Consider the following 21,716-nt stretch of genomic DNA (forward strand, 5'->3'; position numbering starts at 1 on the left):
GTCAGATTCATATAGGAGTGGCGGGGAATAACTTCTCATATCCTCATATCTCAGTCACAAAGCCACCCAGCAAAACTTCAATAACCCCCACACTTCTCTCTGGACATGGGTGAGTGCGCCGTATCTTTAATAACTACTAAAATATCATCTATTATTAATGTGATTTGAAAATGTGGATTTCAATAACTGACTAATGTTGCCTTTAATATATCCTTTCTCTCCTTAGACATCATGTTGCCCTTGTGCACTGGGGGCATAAAGTGCTGCAAATTAATTCAGAGTTTTCATTAATCAAAAGCATTTTGATATCTACAGATGGATTATAGATGTATTGATGATACACCCTGTGCCATTATTCCTAATATATGATGTACTCTAACGAACAATGAGGGTTTCAGAAGGAGCACAAGGGCTCAGCCAGGATGAATTGAAAGGACTCCCCGTTTCCTTGTCTAACCTTTTTACCCATAACAAGTATCAGAGTGTCTGACAGAGACGGGCATTGACTCTCATCATGCCAAGGCCGTATCGGGTCACTCATGTCAAAGAGGTCGAATACTCCCATGAGTGTCACGGGTATAAATTAGCAAATTTCCAAGAGAGATGTGGACCCAAACAACCTTTGCCAATCGTTTTTTCCCTGACTTTCACACATATCTTTAACAGCTTTTGAGTCATGATTGATCATTTGACTGTGACTTAAGTTGACTTAAGTTTTTCATTGCCATATCTACACTGTAGCTAATGTGCACATGAAAATAAAGCCTTGAATCTTGAATCTACTGTAAAAGCTTTAATGTATTTCAAATCGAGGCTATGGTGGCCTGATTACTTTATCACTGTAAGCACTGTTGCAGCAGGGCACAGCTGAAGTGTGGGCGTCTGCAGGCGCTATTATCTTTGGGACTCTAGCTATCTTCCTGCTGCTACTATTTATACTTTTGAAGCAGTTTGTAACCTAACCTAACCCTAACCCTAACCTTTGTCAGGATAAAGTTTGCAGGTGTGTTATATAGTTGTTTTTTACCCAACAATTTCCCTAAATCCAAGTCAATTTTGAAGGTGTCATAACTCATCAGAATGTTTAATTGCATTGTGATGATTTAGCCATCTCAGGATTTCTAAATATGTATCGAAACAACTCTAGTTTTGAGTGGGTTTTTTGTTGTTGTTGTGATGATATTCAAATTGCCCCTCACATTCATTATGCCTCCACCCACCCTTTGAACACTTGAACCCACACCCCGCCGGCATTGACACTCAGTGGCATGGTACCAGTCGCAGACAGCTGTGGGGGCAGGGTGGCCTGAGTAGAGAATTGCCACTGGTGATGAGATTGTCCTGATGACCCCCTGCCACCATATACTACGGCGCGCGCGTGTGTGTGTGTGTGTGTGTGTGTGTGTGTGTGTGTGTGTGTGTGTGTGTGTGTGTGTGTGTGTGTGTGTGTGTGTGTGTGTGTGTGTGTGTGTGTTTGTGTGTGTGTGTGTGTGTGTGTGTGTGTGTGCGTGCGTGCGTGCGTGCATGCGTGTATTGTGGCACTATGGCCTTTGTTTGTTTGACATCGCTGCCCTTTGTTCCTCCCTGATCATGGCAAAGACAATGGATATTTTATCTGGAGTCACAAAGAGACGCTTTTTCTTCGGACCCCTGAGGCCACCATCTCTCTCTCTCGCCTCGTGACGCCTGTGACCGCCAGAGAAAGAGGGCAGGACCAGAGTGACAATAGGGCTGAGCTGTGAGGTGTTGGTACCAGCAGATGAGCATTTCGCATACAGATGAAATCAGCGCAGAGACCTGTTTTACTGTAGCAGCAGCTTGCAGACAGCACTGTTCATCAGTGGTTGGCATTGGGTTCTCTCTTGTTGTGGAATACAGGATCAGAAGCAACAAATGTTTCCGGTCAGGCAGCCTTGGCTTTGCAAAGCCTTAGGTGCTTTCCTCTTCCCATTTTTGTCAATGCATTTATTAACACTGGGGATGTTTGCTACCTGCTTCAACAGCACAGCTTACACTGGAGGAAGTGCATGAGATTACTGTGAAGTCAGTGCTGGCTGATTTTGTTTGGACGCTTTTATTGGGAACGCTGCTTGAACTCTAATTTTTTTATTTTTCTGTTGCTTTCATGCCTGTTGGCGGAGGAGTGCTGTGTGCTAATGGATTTGCAGACCAAGCAAGGCCTTTTCGTAGCCCCCCCACCGGGTGAAAGAGTTCCCCGTCGTGTCGTAGATGTGTTGTGTGATTATTTGTGCGGTGTGTGTGCTGATGTATTATGCCCCCTCAGGTTGCTATGATTGCTGTATCCGGTGCTTTTGGGCAGTGCCCTACCCATCCCTGGTGGCCACCCTGCTGTTATATGCCGGCATGGCGTTATTTTGTGGCTGTGGGCATGAAGCGCTGTCCAACACCGAAGTCCTCGTCGAGACTTACTTCGCCCGCAACACTCAAGACTTTACGATCATGGCCTCCTTGTGAGTGACACTTTAATGCAACTTTTGACCTCTCATGAGTTGTTTAATGTCTAACCTGACTTTCCTTCCTGTGTCTAGCATCAAATACTTCCAGTACGTGATCTATGGCCTGGCATCATTTTTCTTCCTCTATGGCATCCTGCTGCTGGCCGAGGGATTCTACACCACGAGCGCTGTCAAGCAGACCTTCGGTGAATTCAGGAGCACCCACTGTGGCCGCTGCATCAGTTTGACGGTGAGCAGTGGGAGGGCAAACATGACGTCAGTTCACTGTGTAATGCTGAATGCTGGTTTGTTTAAGCTCTATAAGCTCACTGAAGTGTTTTCTTTGAATCATCTGATTCACCTCGATTTTGAAATAATCTGTGACCTGCTTTTTATTTCGACAGTTCATCATAGTGACGTACATCTTGGCTTTCATCTGGCTGGCAGTGTTTGCCTTCACTGCTATCCCGGTCTTCTTCTTGTTCAACATGGAGCAGACCTGCCACAACATCAACCTCCTGGCTGAAACCACCCCCAGCATTAATCAGCACGGCTGGATTTGCATTGATGCCAGGCAGTATGGTGCGTTGTCCTTATAAATGCTGACCCTCTACCTGATGAGAATGCTAATGTCTCCTATAAAAGCAATGAATAAATCATTTGGAGTGGATGCAAAGCTGCTTCTTTAAGTAGTTATGAAATAATTCAGATAGCTGCATCTTTATCTTAATTCCTTCACACTGAGGCTGTATGCAAGCGGGAACCTTAGTGCGTTCATCATGATTCAGAAACGGTAAGAGATACTTACGTCATGTCTCCGTTTAAGGTCTGCTTCCTTGGAATGCAATGCCAGGCAAGGCTTGTGGGATGACCTTGGCATCTATTTGTAAAACCAGTGAAGTGAGTAGCTGAATCTGAAATTCCCTTTCACTCAGTTCTCAGCTTTCATTGGTCTATTGGATACTCAATATATAAACTAACCTGTGTTTATGTCTTACAGTATCACGTCACCTATGACTTGTACATAGCGACATTTGCTGGTGCAGGTGTCACTCTCTTAGCCCTGGTGAGCAATTGCTTTCATAATTGTCTTTCTTTGTTGATTTGTATTGTGTTGTTGTTCCTTGGGGACAAATATAGGTCATGAATATGAACTTGATTTAAGGTGCCCTTGTAAATATGACCTTTGTACTCGTAAATAAAGGGTCACTCACTCAAATACCAAAAATACATAATGAGCTTTATATAGCCATGAAGAAGGCTTTGGATTAGTTTGGTCAGGTTGTGAGATGTTTGAGGATGACTGACTTTCAGGAGAAACACCTCTTTTAAGGCCTCACTATTATCTCTCGGTGGAACTCCTTTCTGCCAAAGAAAATTGTTCCAATAGTACCAATACTGTTCAAAGCAAAGTATGTGGATTATCCTGAGAAACAAACACACATCAAAGTTTATTTTCAGTGATGAAAAAAATCCACCTGTGTGTGGGCTGGCAGCTAAAATCCCAGAAATCGATTTCTCAAATCTTGGAAAACTCATTAACAAAACTTCCTGCATGGCTATACCATTTGAGGGAGGTAGGATTTATTTGGTGTGGATTTGGGTGAATTAACACTTTAAAAAGATGATTTCAAACTTTTGTAGTGCGAGATGTATCCTTGCCCATGCTGTTTTTTCATCTTATGTTTCAATATTTTCCTTTGCAGTTTGTCTATCTGGCGGCCACCACCTACAACTATGCAGTTTTGCGGTTCCTGGGCAGGAAAGGGGTCCGCTAAGGTCAAGACCTCCGTCCCAGTGAACCCCCTCCTCTGGCCTTGAGATGGACAGTCGACACCAGACTTCCTCCTGGGAAACAGCACCTTCCAAACCTGCTATAATATGTATTTAGACAAATGTTTCTCATCACTGAACAACAGACAGAGAGATGAAGATAATTCTCACCCGCAGCGAGCTCCGGCCTCCTCCTCACATCCTCCTCTAAGATGATTCTCTCAGCTTTGTTGTTCATTTTTTATTTCGCAGGTTGCATTTCAGTTTATTTTATGAAGCTTTATTGGTGCTGATGCTGTTGTCAGATTGTGATGTATGACGTTTCATGAATAATTAAGAGCAATGACTGCTCGCCTTGCAAATCATAACTGTATTCACTCTGCTCAGTGTGTACTGATGCATATTTTGGATCTGAATATGATTTTGCTGCTGCCTCATTATCACCATCTTGTGTAGCAACCTCATGTGAACTAAAGCAAGGGAACCAGAGATCTATGTTTGGGTTAGGTGTATCGTCCCATCTCCCTTTGTGCTTTCACTTTGCATTCACTCAATGCATTTCTGCTTAGTTTAAATGCCACTGCTTAGGAGGGGAACAAGGAGGTGTATTCTTATGGATGTTTTGGGGTTTCTGCTTGAAAAGGCTGTTTTTATGTTACTGTGGTGTTGATGCTTTAATAACGTGCCTCCAGGTGACTCGTGTTTAATGTGTAGCCCTGCTACTTAGTGAGAAGGTTGTGTTGTGTGTTTTTAATTAAGGCTGAATAAACCATTTACAATTGGGACAGTTAAATGTGATTTTATTCAATCATATACAGTTTGTCGCCATACAAATATTTTATGTTGATTGTATTTTAGGCCAGCATCTTTGGTTATTTCTACTAAAAGTAACATGCTCTTACATTCTAACAATAAACTATGTCTTAAGTAAACTTTCAGAAGGTAAATTGGTTCAAAAACAATACAGGATATCAATCACTTTGAGTCTTCTCCAGCGACACCTTGTCCAAGTTAGGCTTCAGATCACGAGAGTTTTATGAAAGCAGCCATCACAATGGATCACTTGGCCGTGCAAGAAAATGGCGGTCAGCAAATCTCCCAGGGCCATAGCACACACGCCACACTGCAAAAACATACTCAATATTAACATTATGCAATGACGAAATATAATATGATACATATATGTTGCCGAACTAACAGAACAAACCTTTAGACAGTCGGGGTGGCAGGTCATCACAGGTTCATTGAGGAACAACTTCACATTTCCATCAATGAATTTGTCACAGCACGAACAGACATTGGTTTTCCTGCAGTAAGGACAAAAGTTAAATTAATATTATTACCAATGTTAACCTTTGTGTATAAACTTACGGTCTATAATAGAGGTTGTAATAAGTTATTACATTAACGCTGTGGAATTTTGAAATATGTCAAAGATTTAAAAAAAAAAAAAGCATCAGCAAAAATGAATTTAACAGTGGCTCTTGAGCTTTCAGAGCTAACTCACCTGTTGGCCTCATAGGAGTTTTGGTTCTGGTCATCTTGAGGCTCGGGTGCAGCTTCAGTTTTGGGGTGCTCCACGTCCAATGCCTTTGACTGTTCAACGGGACTGTCAGTGGACTTATCCTGAACGTCTTCTAAAGCTGGTACAGGTTCAAGAAGAGCATCCTCGATGTTCAACTCCGTCACAGTCTCTGCTAAGGGTGCAGACTTGACCTCACACTCTACAGACTTGACTGCAGTTTCAGCTTTCGTAGGGGATTCAGAAACAGCATCTGCCACTACGTCAGGAACTTGTTCAACTTCCTTTGCAGTTTGAGCAGTTGATTTTGCTCCTCCCCCCTCCAAATGTGTCACATTTGCCGACTCTGTTTCGATTGAAGGTTGCTCTTCAGGTTTCAGTTTGACCACAGGGGCCTCAGGGACTTCAGTGATGCCTTTGCTCTCCTCTGTTCTTGCCGCTGCAGAGGTTTCTGCAGCAGGATCTTCCGAAGGAGCATCTGTAGCCACCCTGGGCTCATCGAGTTCTATTTTTGGCTGCTCAATTGTTGCATCAGCTTGATCTTCCTTGATTTCTGCAGTTGCATTGGCAACAGATTGCTCAGCTGTCTTCACATCAGACACTGCCTCTGGAATTCCCTGTGTTGAAGAAACTGTTAGGGCTTCATCATTTTGGATACGTTCTGCAAAATGAAGCTCCGCAACAACATCAATTGGTTCTACATTTGCCTTGTTCTCTGCAACATTTTCTTCCTTGTTTTCTGCATTTGTGTTGGCAACTGATGTTTCTACTTGTGCCTCAACATTCAGTTCTTCAGTGGGTGCTTGGTTCCTGTAATAAAGGGTCTTCATTATTTTTCAGAAAATACATGGAAAAAAAATCCTTCAAATCAGAAGCAGTTACAATCAGTAGAGAGATGCTCTAAAATACTAACTTTGCATCGTCTGTGGGCCCCACTGTTGACCCCTCAGGCTGAGCATCTTTTTGGGGAATAACTTCACCATTTGCATGATTTGCTGAATCGCTAAAAACATAAAGCAGAATATTAATAATGATCATGTAATACATACACATTATTTAAAGTTGACATTTTTTGAATAATTGAGAATAATAATGCATTAATGCTAGAAACAAGTGGACTGTGGATGCTGCAGTGCTCATAGTTTGCATAAATTATTTTTCATTAAAATGCAGCACATAGCCTATACTATACCCTTCAGATGGAGCCGTTTGGAGGGTAGTGCTCGGTGGAGAGTCTACTGCTCTAAAGGGGGAGAATATGAAACAAACTTTGAAAACAACCTTAGCATTTACAACCTTAAAGCAGACAATACCAAAATAGCAAAATATATCTTGTTAATAATTATTCACAAACAATACACAAATCAGGTTTAAACTACTTAAGCTGAAAATTGCCATTAAAACCAAATGCTCCATATCGAGATGGTTTCAATTCTGTGTATGTAAAAGTGTTATGCACAACATAACAACAGGACACTTCTTTCTTACTGTATAGTGTTAACAGATACAACCTCATCAGTAAAGGAAGATGAGTTGTGGCAGTTCCCAAATATGACTCTTCATTCTTCTTTTATAGCCTTAGTGACAGGTTTAGCTTTATAACCAATAAAAACTTGCATAAAAAGTCTGACCTGCATTAGACGATGAGCACAACAAATCACAGAGAAAGGACACCAGCATGTAAAAAGAAATATGAAAAAAATGACCAGCTACATTGATTTATGAAGCAAAGCTGACAAATACAGAATGCTTATTAACGATGTAAATATCACCAAACACCTTGAACAGTGTGCCGACATTGCTGGTAATAGATGGCAGCCACAATTGGATTGGGTCAATCATGCTTGCAGTAGCAAAACATCTTGATGACCACTACATTATGATAGATGTTAAGGCACTCTTATTTTGGCTGTAAACACTAAAATAAGAGTGTGAACATTTGCAATGATTTAGTGACTGAAACTAATCATTCAAACGAATTGCCATTGTGTCATAGCAATACATATTTATCTTAATCTGTCATGGAAAAACACATAGGCCTATTGTGCAACATCATAAAAGTACAGTAAGATGGTGTTAGAATGTGAGGTTATGTTGTGTTGTTGTTTGTTTGATTCTACTTAACAATAATAGTTTCACGTCATATAAACATTGTGATGTAATGAATAGATTTGATCTGAACATCTATACATTTTGACACTTATTTGTGTAACAGGAACCTCAAAACTTTTATTTTGGAGACACTAACACTTTACTTCCGGTTTTCTTCCGCTTTCCCTGGCTTGTGATGCTAGCTGCTAGCCGTTTCATGCTAGACAGTGAAAACGTGCGTGCTGGTAAGACATGACCGCCTAATTTAAACTTTTTGAAACCTACAGAAATGTAGCTACGACTGTAGACGTAACACTGCCAATGGGTTTGCATTTTTGAGCGCAATTTAGTCATAAAAAACGCACCTGGCTTCACATTATTCTAGGTACCCGACAAACAGTATCGTTACTGTGGGCGACCATAGATGCATTAACAGAACTCTCAACCAGCACAAGACAGTGATCCCCCAGTAACTAAACATTATTCCAAAGACTCCCAAATTAGGAATCTGGTATTTTTAACAGGTTTCTTTACGCACATGGAGAGCTTTGACGGTTAATGAAGTTACTAGTGCAATATTATTTTTAGTAGGCTATAAAAAAAATGCATGTATGCCTTTACTAAAATAACATGGAAAGTGTTACTGTAAAATCGGTGGAAAACAAATGGATTTCCATTTTTTTATATAAATAATGTTGAAGATAAACATGTTTGAAACATTATCTTTAAATCTCTCAATATTATTTATTTTTTAAATTAAACATAAACACTCACTTGTTTATTATACTGTATTTCAAATTTGACTTGACAGCATTGCATCTATTGTGCATGTGGACCTTGAGTTGTGTGTATTGTTACCACCCTCTTTTCACAAATAATCAGGACGAAAAACTGATTTCTAGGTTTTTATCCAGAGCTGGTAATGTGTTTTGGATGGATAAAAAATAGTATTATGATCCCTTTTCTGTCTTTCACAACATTACTTAATTCATAAGAACCTTTAGTATAAATGATTGGTTATATTGAGCTTAGTGATTTTCCTTACACTTTTTTAAAATGATTATGCTTTTTATCATGTGTGTTATTCATATTGAGTGTCCTGTGCCTTATGTCCTAGAAAAAATGCCATCTAGAAATCATCTTGACAAAATTGGGAGGAAGAAGAAGAAGAAATGGACGGAGGAGGCCATGGAGCGTGCGTTGATCGAGGTGAAGTCTGGGAGGTGTACGGTGAGACAGGCTGCCAAAGAGTTTGGAGTCCCTAAGTCTTCCCTGGGGGACAGAGTGAGTGGACGGGTGACACCGGGGAGCCGCAGCGGGCCTGCTCAGCTTATAACATCTGCGGACGAGGAGCTGTTGGTGGAGTTTTCTTTATACATGTCCAAGCATGGCTTCCCTCTCACAAAGCAACAGCTGGTGTCTTTTGCATCATCCATTTACAAGCGGCAGCATCGGAGGGTGGCGTTTTCTAAACTAGGCCAGACCTGGTGGCTCAATTTTAGAAAACGTCAAGAAAAGAATATCACCATTCAGCCAGCAGACAATGTTGTTCGTGGGAGGACAGTGCATGTGAGAAAAGAAGCATTGGATCCGTTTTTACACTTACTAAGCACTGTCATGGACTCTCGTGGGCTCCGAGACAAGCCTCATCACATTTTCAACTGCAATGAGACGGGCTTTCAGCTGGGCAGGAAGAGGGTGATTCTGCCTAAATCTGCCAGTCTGGGCTGCAAGCCAACGTCAGGCTCCAGAGACCACATCTCCGTCCTGGCTTGCTTTAGCGCAGCTGGAGAGGACATTCCCCCGTTTATTATCTACTCAAAGGCATACCCAGGGGGAGTATGTTACAAGACTCAAGGGCCTTCAAACGCAATCTATGGATGGTCCAACTTGGGGTGTATCAACTCTGACCTTTTCAAGAAATGGTTCCTCAAACACTTCCTCCTGCACGCACCAAAGGAGCGTCCGCTGCTGCTGATTTTCGACGGACACAAGTCTCCGGTGAACCTGGAGGTGGTGGAAGCAGCTCGTAAGGAGGACGTCATCCTTCTGTGCCTCCCCCCTCACTGCTCTCACATCCTGCAGCCACTCGAAGCAGGCCTCTTCATTCTCCTGAAGAAGCGCTTTGCTGCCCTCGTAGGCGATGGTTGTGCCCCTGATTCTCACTTTGCTGTCAGCAAGAAGGAGTTCTCAGGTGTGTTTAAAGAGACATATCAGGTGGTGAAGGAAGAGGAGGGTGTGAGGATTGTGAAGGACGGCTTTAGGAAATGTGGCATCTACCCACTGAACCACTTTGCTTTCAACGAGGGTCATTTAATGGCATCGCAGAGCATGGGCTCAGAAGCTGGATGCTCCCTTTCCCCATCAGCTGAGGGGGAGTGCTCACAGCTGCTGGACCCCCATTCAGACTCATAACTGCACAGTCGGACATTATACCTTTCAGGAATGAGAGTTACTGCTTTATTTAACTAAACCTGGCTGATCATTTGAAAAACTAAAGGATGCAACACCTCCCTCAGCTTTCTCTCAGAGAGCCAGAGGCTAGAGGTGCGTTAATGAATTAAATGTCAATGTTTTTCTCAGATTTCGAATTTAACTGAACATATTTAAATGCTGCCCATTACCAGTTTCCAACCTGGGGGAGAGTTGTCTGAAATTACATTTTAATTAGGCAATTAAGGGTTTTATTGGGATATGAATTAAAAAAAGATATTCCCGCTGAAGAAATGATTATATTCTTATCATTACTGTTCTTTACATGCTTTGATAAATGGAAACATTTCAAACTTGGCAACATTGTATTCTCTTGTTTAAGACTTACAGGAACTAGTACGTTGGAGAAATTGCAAAATCTATTTTGATCCATGCAGAGGATTTGCAAAGAAGAAATACTTAAAAGTTGTTTCTACGGGGTTTCTTTCCAAAATGTTGAAATCTGCCATAAAACAAACAGCGAGAACAAGAGGGATAACAATGTATTTTCGGTAATAATGATAGCCCGCTTTGAGGCGGCTAACTCATCTCAGTCGTGCATCATATTCTTCCTTTGCTTGAGCATGTGAATGTACTCGGCCCATTACGAAATGTTCAGAAAAGTTGAACCCTTTTACAATTGGGGAGTGTCTCAAGATAAATGTGTTGGCATATTGTAATGTTCTCCATTCACACAGATGAATGAATAAGCACTGCAGTATTATCTCAGGGAGAATAAACAGAATAAATATATTCTTTGAATATTTCTGCATTACATATATTCCATAAGCTTAACAGTGTACTATTAAGCAAACTATTTAGTCATCATTCTTTGATTTGATTACGTGTGGGTGTGTGTCTGTGTTCCATTCAGGTGATGTAATCGCAATGCAAGAGGTACAGCTGGCAACAAAACACTGGCGGGGAAAACTACTGCAAACAGTAAATGAATGTTTCAAAGCATATTTAAAACAACTTATATAAATATGATCATTTATCATGATGGTGACTATGCTCAGCACAACACGATTCTTATTAAACTCACACACTAAAATGTATTCCTGGTAAATAAATACATTATAATTACATTTTAAAATGTACATGTGGAGCCTGTAGGTGTGGAGTTAAAGCAGTTGTTTTTCTTGTGTGCCTTGGGGGGGAATACTGGAGTCAGAATGGCATTCAGATCAATGCTCCATCAGCCAGCTACCAGGGGCCTGCATTGCATTGTGGGTCCTTATGGAAGCAGCTGCTGCCCATGGCTAAGTTAATGTTTATGTGTGTTATCATCACAGATGGGGATTAGTGCCTGCAGCCTTCATAGATTTTTTATTCACTGACGCAACAGTCAAAAGGAAAAGTTCAACGCCACCACGGTGTATCAATATGGCTCTCTGCTCAAATATGTATAAACACAAGATGTGGCAGACTGGGGTCTAATATTTAACTAAACTGTTACAAGATTTAGCTTTACTGCTTTTTCAAACCTAAAAAATAACTAGTTTGTTAAATCCATAAAAGAAAAGACCAATTATGCATTATATTTTTGAATAAAATAGTGTCTTATATATTTACTAGTGATGTGGAGAAGCTTTCCAAATCACTGTGAAGCACTTGATGTTGAAAATAAATCAGTTTCAAAGCTTTAGATACTGTTAATCATGGTGCCACCTGCTGGACAAACCTTGGTATGGGTTTATATGAATGTTTTGGTGGTTTTATAGAATTACTGTATGCGTGTTCATTTTTTGCTTTCAAGGCAACAACATGCAGGTACTCACTCAAATCTCTTGACTGTGGACAGGACGTATGAGCTCAGTCTGGCCGGAGAGGGTCTGCTCTCCACAGCCTGGTCGGTACTTCAAGACAGAAACAAGTTGTTAGTTTGCAGCATCTTTGTTGCACCATTTCTCTCTAAACAAGTCAATTCTTGCAATAAGAAAAGCTAAAGAGTACTGAGAAAAAAACATTAACCACGCCTTGCAACTCTATAGCACATCTGTAAAGTGCAAGATAGAATCAGATTTAAATTTGTGATAATTATATTGATTTAAATCAACATTTCATGATAAATGTAGAATCTTAACCACGCAGAATACCTTGCTAGTTCTTCCTCTTTCTTTTCCTGTTTTGCCCTCTGGATCCAACACTCATCATTCTTCAGTGAAGTCCGCACCCTGGTGGATTTGAACACCTTGTTCCTGTCAACCACTATAAAGACACGCACACACAAACACGTACACGCATACACTTTCTGTCAGCACTAGGTTGGTATCAGCAATACTCACATACTGTTTTCAAATCTTATAAATGGATGAAATAATAAAATATTGAATTCAAGTGTGACTTACCTTGTGACATGATGCTGATATTTGCTCAGATGTTTAACCTGATGAGATTTAAAAAACAATGTTTTATCCAAGATTTGTATTTTTAAGTTAAACAGCAAATATAACAGCAATACAACTCATCTACAGTATATATCTTGTACTTTATTTGCTTCCTTTTACCTTTTTCTCTTTCTATATGCTCACAATTCAAAGAGACAACATCTCACACACGACCCGTCCTACTGCATTCTGATGTGAAACCACCTACTTCAAAGTGACATTCAAGCACTTGTCATGTATTACACTGACTAGTGTCAACATTTGGAGCTATGATATATTATAATTAACTATTTCTATGCTTTTGTCATGCACTCTCATTTTATGCTTAAAATAGAAACTGAATAATTTCACCTTTACTAAAAAAAGAGGTGACAGAGTTCTGTAAAATTCTCTCCCACATATTAAGTCTCCATATTTACGAGTTGCTCTTTTGCTCAGGCTCTCAACCCGCTCTGTGTTTACAGCTGGTGTCCTATCAGTGTAATAGTGCTAAAAGAGAATTTAGATATATCTACAGTGTGTGCATATATTAAATTCTCTTTTAGCCCCTATTGACATTTTGACCTGCACTTTGTGCTTTAATCTCCTTTGGTGGGGCTGTGTCAGCTCCAATTAACCAGGTCAAACCCATTATGCATAGAAAATGAAAGCAATTCTGACTTTGTAATGAGCCCTTAACCCTGCATAGCCAATGAACATGAAATTAGAAGTTGAAGACTTTTTCTGCACCATATTTTGTTCTCACCTGTTCAGGTCAGCTGTGTCAGCGCAGAGTGAAGTGTAGCCTCCTCTGGGTTTCTGTCTCAGGCAGCTAGAGACACTTCAGCCTGAGCAACCACCCCGCTGCCTGCCACTTAAGTACCCACCCCCTGCTGGAGTGAAGGATGCTGCCATGCAGGTTGGGTGGGTGAGATGCATTTAAAACATGTTGTTGTTTATATTTTCTGTTTCCTGGAGAAAGAAATGTAACTTTCTACAGCTGCCAAGTTTTCACAATCACTATATCCTGACCTATAGCTTTGTTCACGCATGTGTTTTTCAAAATGTGGCTAGAAATGAAACCCTGCAGACTATGAGCTAAAAAAAACAAAAAAAAAACATTTAAATGTCTACATGTTAATATTTGAGTCCTGCACTATTTTAGGTCTTAGATTCTCATTTTAAAATTCCATTTCATACATTTGTATCCAAGATGTTCACTGCCAATGACTGCTTCTCTGATATGGTGCTCATATGACAATAAGGTAAGGAAACATGTTGAGTCATTTTAGTGTGGTTTCCCTCTTGGCTCCAAAGAAAAGTATTACATCACAAACATGCAGTTGCAGAGCAGGTCTGTATAGGAATCAAGAAATACTGATTTCATACTACTAAGAATTGTATCTACTCCTTCATCTGAGAAGTCACCTCACCTCTTTGCACTGGTGTTTAATACTAGTTGAACATTACATTTTTACATTTGTATGTGTTTTTTATATGTTTCTAGTTATTGTACTTTGTATCATGTTTGTTTTATTATTGTACTCCCTTTGTGTTATTTCATATTGTAGTTATTGCCTGTACAGCACTTTGGTCAACTGAAGGTTGTTAAATGTGCTATATAAATAAATAAAGATTGAGATTGAGAAGTCCAGTGCAAAACATCTGGATCTTCTCCAGTGAAAATCAAACTGGCTCATCGAGAAAGTTAACCTCAGTCTTTTTAGTTATTTTTTCTGCTTTTATTTACTACTACTTATTTACATGCCCTTTAATTGACTCTACTTTGATGTTGCACACTGCTAAAGAGCTTCCAAACACATTCCCATAAATCAATGCACAATAACAATATAGATGTATTGCTGTTAATTAATTTGCCATTTTAAATAACTAAATGAAGTACTGTGTCTGTAGAGAGATGTTTCAGATGTTTTTTTTAATGTAATTTCAGAAACTCAACAGAACCTGGAGTCAAAAGGATCTGCATGACAAAATGACAAAATACTTTTATCCTTTGGGTAATGTTCCATAAACATGCCCTGAATCAAATGAATATTCAAAAGGATAATGCACATATTATTCAGCTCTTAAACACAAACACGCACACACACAAACATACTCGCAGCTTTTTTTAGGAGCATGTCGAAACTTTTCGTGGTCTCGTGTGAACATTTGCATTTCTATAATCTTTTAGGAATCCAGCAGAACCTGCCTCTTTGAACCTCAGCCAACAACTTCAGTAAAGCATTCAGCACATTATCAAAACAAGACGAATGCACTCAAAGCCATAACATAGACAGTATAGTACATACTGTGACATCAATCTGTTCCTTCTGCCAAGGACAAGCAACAAGAGGAATCAAAACAAGAGAAAGAAAATGTATCACTGCACCCGCCTGAGGAATGTCTTGATTATGGGAGACAAATGGAGGAGTCTCCACCGCCCTGCACCCCCCCATCACCTTTGAGGATACTCTTCCTTCACCCCACAGCTCTCTCTACTCTCTGTTCACCCTTTCACCCTCGCCCACCCTCCTGGAGATCGCTGAACACATGTAGGAGATACAGAGGGTTGGCACCAAGTCCTTCCTGGAGTTCAATGACCAAATTAAGGCAATACGCAGGGCTGGCAGCATGTCTTTACCCCCGCTCGTCCTCAACGACGCCCACCAAAATCACCGAAGCAGAGACGCGCACCATCTCCTCCGTCTTCATCACAGTGCCTACGTCAACCACCTCCCCCACCTTCAAGAAAGCATCTGCGGTCTCCGAAGCCTGATAAGGATGTGTGTGTACAAAACGCAACAAACTCTAACTGATATGTGCTGGGTCCAGGCTCAAGGGCGTATGGCACTCTCAACTCTTTCCAGGACATGCCGGGGCCCTGCCTGCCTGTAGCTTTGCCGATATCTGTGTTGATAGGTAATAGATTAAGAGCGGTGAATCAGCTTAGAAACAGGAAGTGCTCAAACATTTGTGTGAGTTTATCAAATTTAGCAGTGATTCCATGTCAGCCACAGCTTGTGGCAAAAAATCTTACTGATAGTGTATTTAACAAACTTAAACTAGCTTTATTAAATGTCAGGTCTTTGGCAGGAAAAACATTTTTAATCAATGATTTTATCACTGAGCACAATCTCGATTTTATGTTTTTAACGGAAACTTGGATTGAACAAAAATAACAGTGCAGCTGTTCTTCCACACTTGCCCCTGCTAACATCTCAGTAAATGAGCTAGTAGATCATTTTAATTCAAAAATTTAAAATGTTATAGATGCCATTGCTCCAACTAAGGTAAAGGAAGTGACTGGCAAGAAAATATCTCCATGGAGAAAGGCCATGACCGTGAAAACAGAAAAAAGAAAGTGGCGAAAAGCTGAACGCAGGTGGCGAAAAACAAATCTCCAGGTTCACTTTGAAATCTATCAAGAGAGACTTGGCCTTTATAATTTGGAATTGAAAATTGCCCGACAGTCTTTCTTCTCTGACATCATTACCAAAAACAAAAACAACGCACATGCCTTGTTTGCTACCGTCGACAGACTAACAAACCCCCCAGTGTCAGTAGCCTCTGAATTTCTATCCACCAGGGCCTGCAATGATTTTGCCTCCTTCTTCACTGACAACATTCAGAAAATCAGACAAGCAGTCAGTGCCTCTGTATCAGGTACAGCAAATGTGTTGTCCCTGTGTCCACCTAATATCAATTCAAACACCATGACACAATTCCATCAGATTAATGATAAAAACCTAGAGGACATTATTCAACTTCTGAAATCCTCCTCCTGCTGCCTTGATATTATTCCAACAGGATTTTTCAAAGATGTTTTTCGTTGCATGGCCTCAGATCTTCTTCACATAGTAAATAAGTCTCTTTACTCAGGTGTTTTTCCACAGGCCCTGAAAACTGCAGTCATTAAACTGCTCTTAAAAAAGAATAATCTAGATGCTTCAGTAATGAACAACTACAGGCCCATATCAAACCTCCCATTTCTAGGTAAAATCATTGAAAAAGTAGTTTTTCAACAGTTGAGTAATTACTTGCATTTAAATAACTGTTTCGATGTGTTCCAGTCAGGCTTTCGACCAGACCACAGCAATGAGACTGCTCTTGTAAAGGTCTTCAATGACATCCACTTAAACACAGACAGTGGCAGAACTTCAGTGTTAGTATTATTAGATCTCAGTGCTGCGTTTGACACTGTTGACCACAACATATTACTAGACCGTCTAGAAAACTGGGTGGGACTTTCGGCAACAGTTCTAGATTGGTTTGAATCCTGAACTTTGTTTCTATAGGTAAATACACATCTGAGTTGACAAATATGACATGTGGGGTTCCTCAAGGCTCTGTCTTGGGGCCTCTTCTCTTTAACATCTACATGCTAAAACTAGCTCAGATAATGAAAAACAACAAAATAAGTTACCATATGCGGATGACACACAAATGTACATAACCATTTCACCAGGAGACTATTCTCCAAATCAAACACTGAGTACGTTTATTGAACAAATCAATGACTGGATATGTCAGAACTTTCTCCAATTAAACAAAGATAAAACTGAGGTAATGGTTTTTGGAGCCAAGGCAGAACGTCTGAAATGTTCAAAACAACAGATAAAGCCAGAAATCTAGGTGTAGTCATGGACTCTGACCTGAGTTTCAACAGTCACATTAAAACAATTACTAAATCAGCCTACTATCACCTAAATAACATATCTAGGATTAAAAGACTAATGTGACAGCAGGATTTGGAAAAACCTGTCCATGCTTTTATCTTCAGTAGACTCGACTACTGTAATGGTGTCTTTACAGGTCTCACTAAAGAATCTGCAGAACGCTGCAGCTAATTCAGAACGCTGCTGCTCGAGTCCTCACTAACACTAAGAAAGTGGATCACATCACTCCTGTTCTGAAGTCTTTACACTGGCTTCCTGTGTGTCAAATAATTGATTTAAAAATATTGCTGCTGGTTTATAAAGCTTTGAATGGTTTAGGCTCAAAATACATTTCTGACCTCCTGCTAAATTATGAACCATCCAGATCTCTCAGGTCTTCAGGGACTGGTCAGCTTTCTGTCCCCAGAGTGGTAAAGCAGCGTTCAGTTACTATGCTCCAAATATCTGGAACAAACTCCCAGAAACCTGCCAGTCTGCTGCAACTCTGACTACTTTTAAATCCAGGCTGAAGACCGCTGCTTTTAATTGAACTATTCACATCTTAAACTGCACTGTAACTATTATCCATGTATTTTTTCTTTTAATGTTTATTTTATTATCTTTGCTTTTTAATGACTGATTTGAAATGCCATTTTCTTAATGTCTTCCATTTTTGTAAAGCGTTTTGAATTGCCTTGTGTTGAAAGGTGCTATATAAATAAACTTGCCTTGCCTTACTGTATAGAAAATGCATGGTTGAATGAGAATAGTGTTGACGTACTGCTCAGTGAAAAGTGTTGTTGATTTACAGAAGAGTACATTCTGAACTAAACTGTCTTTTTATAATATTATGCAATTGCATGCAATTTACATTCAAAATGAAAAGGTGAAAAGAGGAGAAAGAACTAAGTATTATTTTACTGTTGAATCTGTCATACCCTGCAGAATTACAATTTAAATATTTAGAGTTTGTCTTATTATATTCCAGAATCAGGTTTATTGCTATGTACATTTACACACACACGGATTTTGCTTTGGTGTACAATGATGCAAACATAAACACTGAAGGAGGAATTGAGTTGTAAAATAAGAGCAAATGAAGAGCTGTTATAACAAATGTAAAAAGTAAGAAAATTAAGTAAATAATGTGTACAGTATATTTGAATTTCAACAGTGGAAGAGTTTGCATTTAAAAGTAACTCTTCAGAAATATGCACAGAGGAATGTGCAAGGTTTCCTGTTTGGAGTTGAAAGAATGATACAAATATGTCACAAATTGTTCCTTAAGGTATTGAATGTAAGTATGTGTGTGTGATCTGTAAAACAAATCTCCCCCTGGGCCTGGCGACAGCAAAGTTAAGGTTGACAGATTAATGACCTTGTTTCTTTGGGCCATTTTGTGGTTCGGCTGTGTACGCTGTCATAATTACATGTTAGTTTTAGGAAATTTACACTAAAAATCTGATATTTTTTGCTTGTTCGTTATTAACCCTTATTGGCAGACTTTCAAGTTTGTGTTATGATTACCTTTAATTCAGATTCCAATACTTTCAAAGCATGCATAGTACTATTTGACACTCCCCCCCCCCCTACCTTCCCCAATACAACATTGCACAATAATTAATAAGGAAAATTAAGGCACTTTACTTGTTCTTTACATGCAAATATAGAGATGAGCACATTGAATATACCGTAGAATAGTTATTTAGTATATTAGTAAGAGCTCAATTCACTAATCATCATAACAAAAATGTGGGAATCAACAAGACCACTATATTCAAATATATGAAAATCCTTTAGCACGAAGGGTTCAGAGTGTTGTTAAATTTCCGAGGGTTTATGAATGCATCTTTTCCGGGTTTCTACAGGAAGTGACGACACGCGTTGTTTCGGCTTTTCTCGTGCGGTAGCAGCTCCGTAAGTATTATTTATCTAAAATCCATTTCTAAACTACCCTTGAAATGAATTTTAGTGAAATTACTTTTTGAAACTTTTCATTTTTGAGTGTTCACAATAGACAAGTTAAACAAATTAGCATTGGTTTCTTCATCGTTGTTGGTCCAGGTTAGCATGCTAGCAACTTGTTAGCCGTAGTGGAAAACTCGCTAGCTTCTGTTCTTTAGCAATAATTAGCAAACCTTTATTTGCCTTATAAAAGACGGCAGATGTCTCTTATACAATAAGATAAGTATTAAGTTATTTAAAGGTCTGATGAGCAAAACGCCTACTGGCAATACATTGCTTAGCTTGTTGTTGGATGTGCTTCTTCAATTAGACGAAATAACTAAAGCTACATTACCGCACAACCATATCACCTGAAATGTATCCCCTGCAGACACTTTGTGCATGTTTGATTTGTAGGTAGTTTCCGCACTTTTGGGTTAAAACAGACTTAGACGTAGGGTAGTGTAACATATGTTGTTAGATTCAAATGAGGGGACTGCTGCCTCATTATTGACAAGTCAGCTTGATATTTATGACAGGAGCTTCATGTTTTTAGCGACCCCTCTCTATTTAAATGTACTCAGGTCTTGGGTGTGTACTGTTCTGAACATCACTTGGTTTTTAGTTGGTTTGTATCTGTTCTTCTTAGTTTGTATCTCAATGGTGTAAGTTGCTTTGGATAAACATGTTAATGTAATATGTGTTCTCCTCTCTTCAGATCTATTAAAGATGACTACAGCTGCAAGGCCAACATTTGAGCCGGCCAGAGGAGGGCGAGGTAAGGGAGAAGGTGGAGGGGATTTAAGTGCCCTGTCCAAGCAGTATTCCAGTCGAGATCTCCCGGGTCACACCAAAATCAAATACAGGTCAGTATTTAAAACATGCGTAGAATGATTTTTGTATGTTGTTATCGGTGTTTCACCGAGTCAACCGCTGATTGTTATCCAGTATGTTTGTTGCTGAACTCTTCCTACATTTGCTGGAAATATAACAAAGGGGTTTTCCCATTCTCAGACAACCTACCCAGGATAACCAGGAAGAGGTGCGTGCCCGTGACTTCCGCAGGGAGCTGGAGGAAAGGGAGCGTGTAGTTGCACGTGAAAAGACCCGAGAGAGAGGACCAAGAGGTTGGTATTTCTGCCGAGACGTAATGTTTTTTTTTTAACATGTCTTCTATTCGTTATTCCTATGCAAGTTACTCATGTTATGTAACGTATATACCCATTAAACCAATAATTGATATACTGCATTGACCCTCATTTTCCAGAGCACACCACATCATCGTCATCATCTTCGTCATCATCCTCAAAGAGGCCCAGACTAGATCAGATCCCAGCAGCCAACCTTGATGCTGACGACCCTCTCACCGATGTAAGAGCATTCCCTGCAATATTTAATCTCACTTTTTGGGGATTAGAACTCCCTCATCATTGATGCCTGGTTATTTATAGGACGATGAGGACGAGGACTCTGAGGAGGACAGCGATGACGACGACACTGCAGCGCTTCTGGCAGAACTGGAGAAAATCAAGAAGGAGCGGGCTGAAGAGCAAGAACGCAAAGTAAAGTTTGAACCACTGCACAGCTGTCAAGTGAAGACACCATTTCTGTTTGAGATGAGGCAAATGTGCTGTCATTGAGTGACGTTGTTTCTTTTCCCATTTTAGGAGCGGGAGCAGAAGGCAGAGGAGGAGAGAATTCGCATGGAGAATATATTGAGTGGCAATCCATTGATCAATTTGGCCGGGCAGCAGCAGCTGCAGCAACAGCAACAGCAGGTCGCCCCGACTCAGACTACATTCAGAGTCAAGAGAAGGTATGGCATAAAGACACATCATGAGTTTTATGTATAAAGAAAAATGTTCTCTTCACTTTCCACTTATAATCCACTCAAATTAATGTGTTAATATCTTTTTAGGTGGGATGATGATGTTGTGTTCAAGAACTGCGCCAAAGGAGTTGACGAAGCAAGGAAGGAGAAACGCTTTATCAATGACACACTGCGCTCTGAGTTCCACAAGAAATTTATGGAGAAATATGTAAAGTAAAGACTTGGTGTTTTTTTTTAACCTTTTGTTTAGACTTCGCTCTCCTTTCCCTCAATCCCAAGATTGACAAATGCATTCACATACATTCTGTATTCAAATGCATTAGTATGTGTACAGTCAACAAGTAAGATGTTGTATATAAATGAGTGGGAAAGATACATCCTTTGAATAAAGCAAATGAAAAGTTGAAACTGTTAAATGTCTTTCTGTAGGTTTTTCTTTTTTAATATAATTAACATTTCAATAAACTGTAAGACTGTCTTGGCTTGCAGGAATTTATTTGAGGAAATCCATGTCATTTTGGAGGATTCTCTTTTTAATGGCATTGTTCCTTGAATATGTATTCTACCTTTTTCCTGAAATGTGGGGTTTTGGTTTTAATT

At 39.9% G+C, this 21,716-nt stretch overlaps 4 protein-coding genes across 8 annotated transcripts; 3 read left to right on the forward strand and 1 right to left on the reverse strand.

Annotated features, from left to right (window-relative positions):
* On the forward strand, positions 1-5,012 carry plp1b (proteolipid protein 1b). Of its 2 annotated transcripts, none has more exons than XM_034099000.2 (7): positions 1-109; positions 2,285-2,471; positions 2,550-2,706; positions 2,861-3,038; positions 3,283-3,356; positions 3,457-3,522; positions 4,163-5,012. In XM_034099000.2, the coding sequence occupies exons 1-7, from the start codon at positions 106-108 to the stop codon at positions 4,232-4,234; spliced, it is 738 nt and encodes a 245-aa protein (XP_033954891.1). In that variant the 5' UTR covers positions 1-105; the 3' UTR covers positions 4,235-5,012. The 2 variants fall into 2 exon arrangements, with proteins under 2 accessions (XP_033954891.1, XP_033954890.1); XM_034098999.2 differs by lacking the exon at positions 1-109 and adding an exon at positions 1,726-1,933.
* Position 5,013: 1 nt separating this feature from the next.
* On the reverse strand, positions 5,014-13,530 carry LOC117458488 (zinc finger protein 185). Of its 4 annotated transcripts, none has more exons than XM_034098997.2 (9): positions 13,450-13,530; positions 12,666-12,703; positions 12,414-12,525; positions 12,096-12,173; positions 6,944-6,994; positions 6,665-6,754; positions 6,459-6,561; positions 5,737-6,368; positions 5,014-5,536 (listed from the first exon to the last, which is right to left on the reverse strand). In XM_034098997.2, exons 2-9 carry the CDS (start codon positions 12,673-12,675, stop codon positions 5,248-5,250), a joined length of 1,365 nt encoding a protein of 454 aa, XP_033954888.1. In that variant the 5' UTR covers positions 12,676-12,703; positions 13,450-13,530; the 3' UTR covers positions 5,014-5,247. The 4 variants fall into 4 exon arrangements, with proteins under 4 accessions (XP_033954888.1, XP_033954887.1, XP_033954885.1 ...); XM_034098996.2 differs by having other exon boundaries at positions 5,014-5,352; positions 5,437-5,536; positions 5,737-6,561; XM_034098994.2 differs by having other exon boundaries at positions 5,737-6,561.
* On the forward strand, positions 7,935-11,351 carry LOC117458489 (uncharacterized). Its single transcript, XM_034098998.2, has 2 exons — positions 7,935-8,087; positions 8,960-11,351. Exons 1-2 carry the CDS (start codon positions 8,039-8,041, stop codon positions 10,255-10,257), a joined length of 1,347 nt encoding a protein of 448 aa, XP_033954889.1. The 5' UTR covers positions 7,935-8,038; the 3' UTR covers positions 10,258-11,351.
* Positions 13,531-19,171: 5,641 nt separating the features above from the next.
* On the forward strand, positions 19,172-21,532 carry cwc15 (CWC15 spliceosome associated protein homolog). The gene is made up of 7 exons (XM_034099310.1): positions 19,172-19,258; positions 20,004-20,151; positions 20,300-20,412; positions 20,553-20,656; positions 20,737-20,847; positions 20,953-21,101; positions 21,204-21,532. The coding sequence occupies exons 2-7, from the start codon at positions 20,015-20,017 to the stop codon at positions 21,331-21,333; spliced, it is 744 nt and encodes a 247-aa protein (XP_033955201.1). The 5' UTR covers positions 19,172-19,258; positions 20,004-20,014; the 3' UTR covers positions 21,334-21,532.
* Positions 21,533-21,716: the final 184 nt, after the last annotated feature.

This window comes from Pseudochaenichthys georgianus, chromosome 14, assembly GCF_902827115.2.
Source record: "Pseudochaenichthys georgianus chromosome 14, fPseGeo1.2, whole genome shotgun sequence".
In the NCBI taxonomy this organism is placed as follows: domain Eukaryota; kingdom Metazoa; phylum Chordata; class Actinopteri; order Perciformes; family Channichthyidae; genus Pseudochaenichthys; species Pseudochaenichthys georgianus.

Coding starts and splice junctions, on each gene's coding strand:
- cwc15 (XM_034099310.1), top strand. CDS start 20,015: ATGACTACAGCTGCAAGGCCAACATTTGAGCCGGCCAGAGGAGGGCGA. Junction 20,413..20,552: donor CCGAGAGAGAGGACCAAGAG/GTTGGTATTTCT, acceptor CTCATTTTCCAG/AGCACACCACATCATCGTCA. Junction 21,102..21,203: donor ACATTCAGAGTCAAGAGAAG/GTATGGCATAAA, acceptor ATATCTTTTTAG/GTGGGATGATGATGTTGTGT.
- LOC117458489 (XM_034098998.2), top strand. CDS start 8,039: ATGCTAGCTGCTAGCCGTTTCATGCTAGACAGTGAAAACGTGCGTGCT. Junction 8,088..8,959: donor CAGTGAAAACGTGCGTGCTG/GTAAGACATGAC, acceptor CTTATGTCCTAG/AAAAAATGCCATCTAGAAAT.
- plp1b (XM_034098999.2), top strand. CDS start 1,894: ATGTTTCCGGTCAGGCAGCCTTGGCTTTGCAAAGCCTTAG. Junction 1,934..2,284: donor TTGGCTTTGCAAAGCCTTAG/GTGCTTTCCTCT, acceptor ATGCCCCCTCAG/GTTGCTATGATTGCTGTATC. Junction 3,523..4,162: donor GTGTCACTCTCTTAGCCCTG/GTGAGCAATTGC, acceptor TTTCCTTTGCAG/TTTGTCTATCTGGCGGCCAC.
- LOC117458488 (XM_034098994.2), bottom strand. Junction 12,174..12,413: donor AAAGAGGAAGAACTAGCAAG/GTATTCTGCGTG, acceptor TCTGTCTTGAAG/TACCGACCAGGCTGTGGAGA. Junction 6,562..6,664: donor GGGCCCACAGACGATGCAAA/GTTAGTATTTTA, acceptor CCTTTATTACAG/GAACCAAGCACCCACTGAAG.